The sequence below is a fragment of the Hippopotamus amphibius genome, chromosome 13, assembly GCF_030028045.1.
Source record: "Hippopotamus amphibius kiboko isolate mHipAmp2 chromosome 13, mHipAmp2.hap2, whole genome shotgun sequence".
Taxonomy (NCBI): domain Eukaryota; kingdom Metazoa; phylum Chordata; class Mammalia; order Artiodactyla; family Hippopotamidae; genus Hippopotamus; species Hippopotamus amphibius.
The window spans coordinates 69,962,498-69,972,888 of record NC_080198.1 but is presented as its reverse complement, the minus strand read 5'-3'; the positions used below and the strand labels follow the sequence as shown (position 1 = coordinate 69,972,888).

General features: G+C 40.3%; 1 protein-coding gene across 1 annotated transcript in view; it reads right to left on the bottom strand.

Annotated features, from left to right (window-relative positions):
• Positions 1-468: 468 nt before the first annotated feature.
• The window catches only part of LOC130834485 (rho GTPase-activating protein 20-like), a 29,225-nt gene continuing 19,302 nt past the window's right edge, over positions 469-10,391 (bottom strand). Inside the window, exons 9-13 of the mRNA XM_057704629.1 lie at positions 8,884-9,059; positions 7,334-7,495; positions 3,730-3,839; positions 2,997-3,186; positions 469-1,773 (exon numbers count right to left, since the gene is read on the bottom strand). Coding sequence (XP_057560612.1) covers positions 1,504-1,773; positions 2,997-3,186; positions 3,730-3,839; positions 7,334-7,495; positions 8,884-9,059 — 908 coding nt within the window. The 3' untranslated portion in view covers positions 469-1,503. The remainder of the gene's footprint in view (positions 1,774-2,996; positions 3,187-3,729; positions 3,840-7,333; positions 7,496-8,883; positions 9,060-10,391) is intronic.

Below are 10,391 nucleotides of genomic sequence, written 5' to 3'. Positions count from 1 at the left end.
AAACAAAAGTCCAGGGCCAGATGGCTTCACAGGTGAATTCTATCAAACATTTAGAGAAGAGCTAACACCTATGCTTCTCAAACTCTTCCAGAGTATAGTAGAAGGAGGAACACTCCCAAACTCATTCTACGAGGCCACCATCGCCCTGATACCAACACCAGAAAAAGATGTCACCCAAAAAAGAAAATTTCAGGCCAATATCACTGATGAATATAGATGTAAAAATCCTCAAAAAAATACGAGCAAACAGAATCCAAGAGCACATTAAAAAGATCATATACCATGAATGCAAGTATTCCATGAATACCCTGGAATGCAAGGATTCTTCACGATACGCAAATCAATCAATGTGATACATATTGACAAGCTGAGGGATAAAAACCATATGATCATCTCAATAGATGCAGAAAAAGCCTTTAATAAAATTCAAAAGAGGTATTATAGGAAATACACAAAAAGGAAGGGTCAGGTGTGATTATGGGGAATTCTAATCTTCAGTGACTTTGCAAATTGTAGACAGGTCGCTAAAGAGAGGAAAAGGAAGGGTCAAGTGTGATTATGGAGATTATAACCTTCGGGGACTTAGAAAGTTATAGACACGTCGCTGGGTGGACCCATGCTAGGCGGGGTCTTGGCATCATCCTGCAGTTGTGCCTTTTTGTAAATCACTGTCTCTCTCACTGGCTTGGATTCAAGAGGTTGTTCTGTTGTCACTGATGAAATGAAAAACAAACAGTTATCTAAGTATAAGCATCTTCTCTGATATTAGGCTCATCTCAATGCCTGATTAAATGGCTTTTCCTAACGGTTTCCTCAAAGCAGTGAGGTAAATGTCATAAAACCAAGAAATGTGAAAAATATGAAGGAACGCATGACACATGTCCTCAGGTTCTGAATCTAAATGCTGCCGCATAAAATGGACTGCTATCCGTTAGCTGTGATTAGCTAGGCTCAGTTAGAACTAGCTCTGATCTCACGGAAACGTCTACTGGCCCCATTAATTGCTTTTTTACAAATTTATTTTACATCCATTGTTTCATTTAATCTTTTCAATAATCCTAAGATTTAGACATTATTTTTATTCACATTTTAGAGACGAAGAAACTGAAACTGAGCTAGAATAACTGGCTGAAGTTAACGCAGCTGGTAAATAGAGGCACATGAGGTTATAGTCTGGAAAGGCTGTTTGACGTGAAGTCAAGTCCTTTTTCTCTCAGTGATGCTGGTTCTTTTCAACCTATTTCAAAGACACGGGGTACCTGTGGTACGTCAGGAACCACTGACCAGAAAAAGGAGAGAGAGGGGAATAAACCAAGCAGTGCTCTGGGCCTCTCACTCTGGTTTCAACCAGAGCACATGTGATACATATATCAGTCCCATTTAAAGTTTTGTTTGAAAAACCAAATGCTGTATTATACCGTGATGTCTCCTAATGCTGTGCTTGCAACTTCTTGCAGTTAGATCTGTCTCATCCTTTCTTTGCTCTCACAACAGTGTGAAACCTCACCTGACCTGGAGCACATGGAAATCGTTGCCCTTGGGATGTGCTTTAGGCTCCAGGACAGCACAGTCTAAGGATCTGCCGTGACCCCTGGCAGCCTTGCTGTCTTTCTCATCAAGGCCAGTTAAATTATTCACAGTACCTGCAGCCTTCTCACGGCTGTCAGTGATATCACTACTATCACAACTCATTGAGCTCTCTTCAAAGAGGGAAGTGATATCTTCTCCAAATATCTTGAGGCAGTTTTCAATGAGAAATTGTACAAAAGAAATCTGTTACACAAAAGGGCCAAAAACAAGGTATTATTTTACATATGGCATAGTGGTAAATCACACTTCATATATGAATCTTGGCTCTAACAAAAAAGCAAAATAATCCTGAGAGAAATTCAGACTTGATTAAATATATATATATATATATATACACACACACATACATATTTATAAACCAGTTTTCTCTAAGAAATAACCAATACTTTCAAGAGGACTTTGGGCACAGATTTTAAAATTCTTTCAATCAGTGGGCTAAAGTTATAATTTGTGGGCTAGTTTAAATAGCGAACATTTTTGTAATGATGGTTACGTCTTTAATACTAGGATAATTTTCAAGTAACCCACATAGAATGTTTGGGGCCAAGGTGTATATTCTCTTATTAAATTTTATTTATTTTTATTTAAAAATTTTTCCAGTTTTATTGAGATATAATTTATATATAACATCTTATTAAAATTTATAAAGTATCCAATACAGAAAAACTTGTGTGGTTTACTTCAGTTAAGAAATATCTGAAATATGGGAAGCAGAGATTTCAGTGGTTTTTTGTGAAAGAAGGAAGCAGCTGGAGAGAAAACATGTCTGCTTGTCTAACTGCATTGCCTTGCCTCATGCTTGCTCTGGGTAAGCTTGGGGGAAGAGCTGTGATCCTATTAGGCATGTTGTGGCTCTGTTAGGATGTTCTGAAATCTTTTACTAGTTTCTTCATCCTGTAGTGGAGGTGAAATAGCAGCCAAGTATTTCTCTGAACGAGCCAGCGGGAGGCCAGCATGTGTGGAGCCACAGGTGCTCACGTTGCCCGAGCCACCTAGGATGTGCCAGCAGTGACCGGAGCCGCAAGGTGTTGGCATCACTATGTAATGATGAAACCATGGCTTGGAAACTTTGCCCAAGTTTACACATCCTTCAGTGATTAGGCTGAGAGTTGAACCTTGGCTCTCAGACTTCAAAGCCCAGATTCTTTTCTATCATATCATCCTACTCTCATCTTTCTATTGTTTGGGTCTCCTAGATGGAAAAGGAGAAGTGACTCAACTGCTCTCAGCTTCCCGCTTAATAGCCCACCTTCCCATATCCCACCAGAGAAGGACTCTGCCACTCCAGGGGAGTGTAATTAAAATGTGCACTTTAAAAAACTGGTCCATCAGAGTTAATACCACAAACTTCAGGTTGAAAGCGGGGACCCCTTCCCATAAGGCATAAAAATGAGAGATCTTATTACCTTTTTTCTGAAGTCGTTTTCTAATGCTGAGCTGCCAGAATGAGGTGGGCAAAGAATGCTTGGGGCTATACACACTGATAAATTGTGAGCTGTCATCTGATTGGATGAGGAATTCTGCTCAATGTTGCGTAACACTCCAAAAAGGTATTGCAAGAGAACTACATTAGCTCTTGGCAGCTGGCCTAAAAGACTAAAGGCAGAAGAATGCACTTCTAAATAAAACAAGTCATTTTGCTTAGGAAGTGGAAATACAAAGACAGAAAATAGAGGACTTCTTTGTATACTATGTACACATTCCACTCTCACAGAGTTGCAGGCGTGAATGCATACAAAAATGTTTCATTGAATTTAATTCCTGATCCAGATAAGAACTCCTCTGGTTACTTATGTGTTTGACAAAGTTAAAATCAAATACCCCTGGCAGATTGGTCCTTTAGCATCTCTTTTTAGACCAGTGGATTTCATCTCCAGCAGTTTCATGTATTTAGAAGGTATAAAAGGGTCAAGGATTCCATATTAATAAGATTAGGAGAAAAACACAAATTCAATATCAGCAGTAAGGCATGTGTCTATTTTTTATACTGGCTGCCATGGTTAGGATCAAGTGGAACCCTTTGACATTGGTCATTATTTTAGTGGACAAAGCTGTAAACTATAAGCTAAGATTTTCCTGAGAGTATGTTGGTTGCATTTTTGAGGTGTGAACAGGGTTGAGTAATTATTGCATCATTACCTCTGGGCTGCAGCTATTTTCTCCTCCTCGTTCCCCTGGTCAATAACACCAAGCCATTTATCATAGAGACTGGCCGAAAATATACTTCCTTGGATATTTCGAAGAAAATCCTTACGTGGATAAAAATATATATATATTAATCTTAAGTTAAATATGTTGGAGAAATTACAGAGAAAACATTTAGTTGAAAAATTGAGTTCAATGCCCATTTCCTTCACAACTACACAAACTGTGATCCACACAGAGCTTGGCTTTGATTCTCCACAGACTTGCACATCCAGAAGCATTGCTTGGATTTTCTGCAACTGAAATTAGAAGCATAAAAGTAGAGTCTGGGCTGTAGAGAGAGTGAAGCTAAAGCCCCTTCTAAGACCCTGGAACTTACTCTTTGTGTACACGTTAGCACAGTAGCACAAACTGACAAGGTCTGGTGATAGCTCATCCTAAATCGTATTAGTTTTTTGAAAAGAAATGCACATACCCATTTTGCTTGTTTACTTTAGACACAGTGCTTGCTCTTAATTCAAGCAAGAGAAGTTCTGAAACAAAAAAATAACCAAAAAACACACTCCCACATGCTCTTGCATCTTAAGAGAGAACTGGGCTTTCTGACTTGAGGTATGTGTGCTCCTTGGGAAAAAACTACTCTAATAATAGTTTCAGTCTTCCTTTTTTTTATAACTATATAAAAGTTTGTTCTGCAGACTTCTAAGCAGCAGGTGTTGAAATATATCAAAATCCCCAGTGGGTAACTACATGTTACCTCTTACACCTCCTTGAATGGAACACATCCTCCTAAAAAAAGGAAATTAAAAATTTAGATATATAGCAGCTTCAGGCCTCTGAGTATCAGGCTAGTGATATGCAAATGTAAGTTTGCCAAGTGGAGGCCTGGAAAATTTGACCCTTTAGAGGGCTGAGGAACAAGTCTTAATATCATAGAATTGGGCCCATTAAAATTTATGAAGTTGTAATCTTCTGTGCAAGACTGAGGGGAAATTATTGCATTGCCTTGCTAGTTTCAAAGGCACACCTTGCTTCCACTGATCTTAATATATAGCCCGACTTCTCTTAGTAGTAGTTTGTCCAGGAAGTGCTTCTAGGCAACTATCATGATTATAATCCAGTAACTGTCCACTTGTTCTGATACTTATTGAGCTACTCTTTGTGCCAGACACTCTGCTGAGTACTGGGGATAGAGCAGTGAAGACAACGGACAAAGTCTCAGTTCTCTCAAACCTTCACTGTGTTATTGGTATACAATACCCACTCACGGTCTTTAAGTTCTTCACTGTTTCCTACGGAGTGACCCCAGTGTCTTTGGAGAGAAGCAGCACTCCAGCTTTGGCTGGTTCTGGGAGTCTGGGAGGGTGCAGCAGGGCCTTTGCCTCATGTGTACCAAACTGCATGCACTTGGAGTGTGTGTCTCCTCTCTTTCCTGGACCCTGTGCTGCAGAGTCCACTGGTGGGGCTGAGTGTCATTAAGCCAGAACATGACCCATGCAGAATATGCCAAGGGTATCTGCTGTTGGACCTCTGTTTACAGAAAGTTTAATGGCAAACTCGGTGCGGTACGCATGATACATTCATTTCTGATTGAGGCCAACTCTCTGGTTAGTTTGACACGTGGTATCATCAAGGTCAAGGCTGCAAAGTCTGATCCCACCAAGGTCCGTCAACTTTAGGAAGAGAAAACTTTGGGAATGTCTAAGAACCGTACCCATGAGTAGCCACCCTCTTGCTAGTCTGTGCTTATAACATGGAAATAGGTAAGAGCCTACTAACTCTTGCTAGAAAATCAAGTCAGTTCCATGTGTGTACCTTACAGAGGGCAACACTTAGCTTGCTGTTTGCCTACCTAGTGTGTATTATTATGGTGCGAGTGTAGTAGCAGTCAACTCTAAGTCATTTCTAAACTGTCGCACTTTATCATATAATTGAATTATGACCGAACAGTAATAGGGGACAGGGAAAGACCACATGTTACTGAGTTCCTAAGATAATTTTAATAACCTGTTTACTACATTAACATATTTTTGTTCAGAGCTACTAACAAGTAGAATGTAACTAGACACTTGTAATTCAGCTGTATCATTTCAAACTCAATCTATTTTTGTATGAATCTATTGAATTTTCAGAATTCCAAACTGATTTTGACTGCTGCACCCACTTTAAAAGTCAGATTTATAGGAAAAGGCACGTGGGTAGGAGCTGGTTACCATGTAACTATAACCGCAGGTGGTGGGTTAAACATAACAAGTATTAACAAAGGATGCCAAAGGTGGTACAAGGAGGAAAAAGGAGGAACTAAGGGTGGAGTCATCCCTACACTAACTTTAAAGTAAAAGGCATTGAGAGACAGGGGAAGGAAGATGAAATGGTCAGCGATTTCAGTGGCCTCACTGAGCATTTTTTGATTTATGGTAAGGCAAATGTTTACTTACTGTGGTAAACTTCTGTAACTGTTTCCAAAAGCTTAATATGAATTTTCTTTACTATGAACTTTGCCTTCATTAGTGGCGAGGAAGTCATTACAAGCAGGAAGCTTGTTTTGGTAAACACTCTGTGTGTATAAGTGTGTGTTTTGACATTTATTATTTTTATTCTTTTGCATAGAGTGTTCAGGAGTAAATGGGGGAGGGTGTTGTGTGATGAAAAAGGAAAGTATATCTAACATGTGGGGCTTTTAACACCCAAAGTAGCTTCCTCCAATTCTGACTTGGTGAAGTTTTCTTTTTTTTAAGAACTTTTATTGAGATATAGTTAACATACAATAAACTGCATATATTTAGAGTGTACAATTTGGTATTTTTTTTCTTAGTAATGTATATATGGCAATCCCAATCTCCCAGTTCATTCCCCCCAACCCTCCCCACTTGGTGTCCATATGTTTGTTCTCTACATCTGTGTCTCTATTTTTGCCTTGCAAACCGGTTGATTTCTACCATTTTTCTATATTCCGCATATATATGTTAATATACGATATTTGTTTTTCTCTTTCTGACTCATTTCAATCTGTGTACCACATCTTTTTTTTTTATATTCAAATTGTTGTTTTATTTTTTATTTATTTATTTTTTTATTATTTTTTTGGGCGTACACCAGGTTTAATCATCTGTTTTTATACACATATACCCGTATTCCCTCCCTTCCTTGACTCCCTGTACCACATCTTTTTTATCCATTCATCTGTTGATGGACATTTAGGTTGCTTCCATGTCCTGGCTATTGAAAATAGTGCTGCAGTGAACATTGGAGTGCATGTGTCTTTTTGAATTATGGTGCCCTCTGGGTATATGCCCAGTAGTGGGATTGCTGGGTCATATGGAACTCTAGTTTTAGTTTTCCAAGGAACCTCCCAACTGTTCTCCATAGTGGCTGTATCAATTTACATTCCCACCAACAGTTCAAGAGCATTCCCTTCTCTCCACACCCTCTCCACCATCTACTGTTTTTAGATTTTCTGATGATCCCCATTCTAACCGGTGAGGTGAGTGAAGTGTTTTTCTATTACGCCTGTTAGGGTTCTTGGGCAGTCATGATGCAGGACCAGTCATATAGCTTCAGAGTTACTCTGTGTGGATAATGCTAGAAATTTCCCTACCTTGAAGACGGATGCTGCCACAAGAACGGATTCCTCATCCAAGTTCACTTTGTCCCCAGAGTTTATCTTCTCCTTTAGGGCTCTGCATGATTTTATACCGCCTGGTTTACTGAAGATGCCTTCTGTGAGTGGCCCTTTTTGATTGATAAAGTAAAGTATATCCTATAGAGAAAAAAAAAAGAAAACTGTGCAGCATTTCATATCTACAAGCTCAGAGCACAAGCTTGCCCCCTTTTTGACAGAGCTGAGGTGTATGAGGGTACAGTGCTAGAGCTGCAAGGACTGGAGTCAATTTGAAATTTTTTTTCAGTGTCTCTAAATATATTTTCTACCCAACAATCCATTTTACATTCATACACTGAAACATTTGACACACTTGCTTAATCAGATTTTCCTTTTTAGTAAATTTACACTAAGTCAAACTTCTCTGCTTTGAGGCGTTAGTAGAATCATCCTCTCCTCCTCCACTGTTCCTTTCTCATTATTACCTAATATAGATGCTCCTTCCTAAGTGTAGAAATCTTTTTCCATACTCATTTCCCATTTGTTTTTTCTTTTTTCCGTGACTGTACACCCCATTTCTACTTCTGGTATTTCCTCCACTCTCTTAAAACAGGCTCAAAACCCTTCTCCTCCTTCTCTGATCACATTCCCTTCCCATCAGTCTTTCATTTCCTTTTGCTGTGTCTTCAGGTCCTGTACTTACAGGGTAGAGAGATAACAGATGTTGAAGTCAGGTAATCCAAGCACTCAACTCTGTTATGCTACTCATCTGCTGTGTGACTATGGGCACAGCACATACTTTATTGAGGCTTTTTTATTTTTCATTTATGAAGTGGGGATGGTAATTATCATAGTTAGCCCCAAATTTGCTGTGAAAGGTGCAAGGACTGGGGTAGGAGCTAGCATGTACCTATTAATAGCGTGATACATTTCTTCATAGATAGCGTAAGAATCCCTGCATCTAGGACAGTGCTTGGAGGGATAGTGGACCGTGAACAGATGTTAACACTGACAATTCAATACACTACTTTGAGATAACAGAGGCCAAACTCTGTGACTTTCATTGGACACATTCTGTCAGGATTAAATGATTCGTATTTGCCAGAGGATATCTTTATGCTTAAGCATGTGAATTACAAATGAAATCTCTGTGAGATGTTTTGAGTGGTAAGGTGGAGTAGACTCAGCTGAAGGAGACTTGAGACTTGTATGGAGTTCAAGGAAGGAGATGAGACTATGAGGATGAGGTGGGTTTTCAGAGATTCATATGCACAGAGCCCGTTACAGTTGATCTGACCAGGTGCAGGTGGGTCTTTGCTGAAACCAGTGGAATGGCCAAGAACATCTTTTCCATGTTGTATTTGCCTTATGACTCTGCGCTACCTAAATCAGATCCTATTCTTTGAAATAGTGTTAACAAAACTTCTCAGTCAGAGCCAGGGGCTGTCTAATGACGTCTCCATTTGAGGGTGGATTTGGATGAGAACACGTGATCTCTCAGAGCTCCCCTCCTCAGGAGGGCTGCAGAAGCCCAAAATGAGACCTACTCGGATTGGGGTGGGCAGGCTGTCATCATCGCACACATCCTCCAGAGAAACTCCGAAGAGCGGTGTTGGCTTTGTGGGCGGTGGGGCTGGGCCCTGGCTGTCCCGGCGAGACCTGAAGCTCCGCCAGAAGGCCCAGTTTTTGGCAGAACTCTTCTTGACTGTCTTTTGGCCTGCATCTAAGGAAGAAGTGAGATTATTACGAATAGCAGTGTAGTTTATTTAACCTGATTTCCACGGTTTACATTTTACAGCATATTCATTGCAGTGGCCGGAAGAGAGAACAACTGAGTCATTTGTTGTACAGAATTTCCCACATTCTGAAATTGGCTACTTGCATCCTTGTGGTGTTCATGTGTTCTTCTTCAACGTATCCTGCAACCCAGTATTTAAACTTAGAGGCTTGATTAGACTCAGGACTGATTCTCCCAGTGACAGGATTCCCCAGACAGTGCTATCTACTGCCTCTTAACTGTGTCCTGAGGCACTTAACCTCTATTATACAAATTTCCTGATGTTAAGTGTTATCAGTGGATTCAGGTGTCAGATCTCATTTTAAAAGCTAAAAAGATTTGGTATTCAAATCAAGCAGAGTTTGGTAATCATTTACTGTTGTAGTAGGTTTCTTCCCACTCTTAGATTTCCTGTTTGGCTGAGTACCCAACCATGGTCAACTTTCTCCCGTCAAAAGGATCTGCCTGTCATGACACATCCTGCCTGACCCCACTTCTCAGCCAGCTTCTGGACCTCTCTTCTGGGTGGCCACAACCCTCTGGCAGCTCTATAGATGACTTTCTGAAGTCAGGGTCCTTGGGAAGTAGTCATTAAATGCTGGCTATATGGTAAGATGCCAGGTGGCCATCTTCCTGTAACACCCTACCCAGCTACCCAGGCCCCTGTCAAAGGAAAGCTGAAGACAGGCTTTTAAAGAAAAAGTGATCATCAATGAAAAGCTGAGTTCAACATTTCTACTGCCTAACTGTGAGTATTTTCTGGATATTTGCTTAAGTAACCTGTTTAACATTTACTTAAAAAACCTGCTGAAATAACCAACTAAAAAAGTCAACAGAGGTGCCAAGTTGTAGGAAAATAAACAGATGAGCAACATTTTACCAAATATCCTTAAACGCCCATCCACTTGGCTTTCCTGAGACATAGTGAGTGCATCACCATGTCCACTCATGTGGACGGAACACTTCTGGTTCTGGATGAGAGAACCAGAAGGCTCCTGTTCTGCCAGCTAGTTGGATAAGTTACTTTAAACTCTTTGAGCTTTGGTTTGCTCAAATTTAACATAAATGATGCTACCTACACTTCATTGAACTACATAATGTAATGTACTACTCAACACAAGACATGGCTCATAGCAGCCTTAGCAGAGGTAATTTCCCCCCCCTCAGAGAGCCTAAGGCAGCCTAGACATCAGTCTCCTCCCTGCAAAGCAGACCCCACCCCCATTCTTCAGTTGATTTTGCAGCCTGCAGATGTGCAGTCATGAACGAATGCCACCA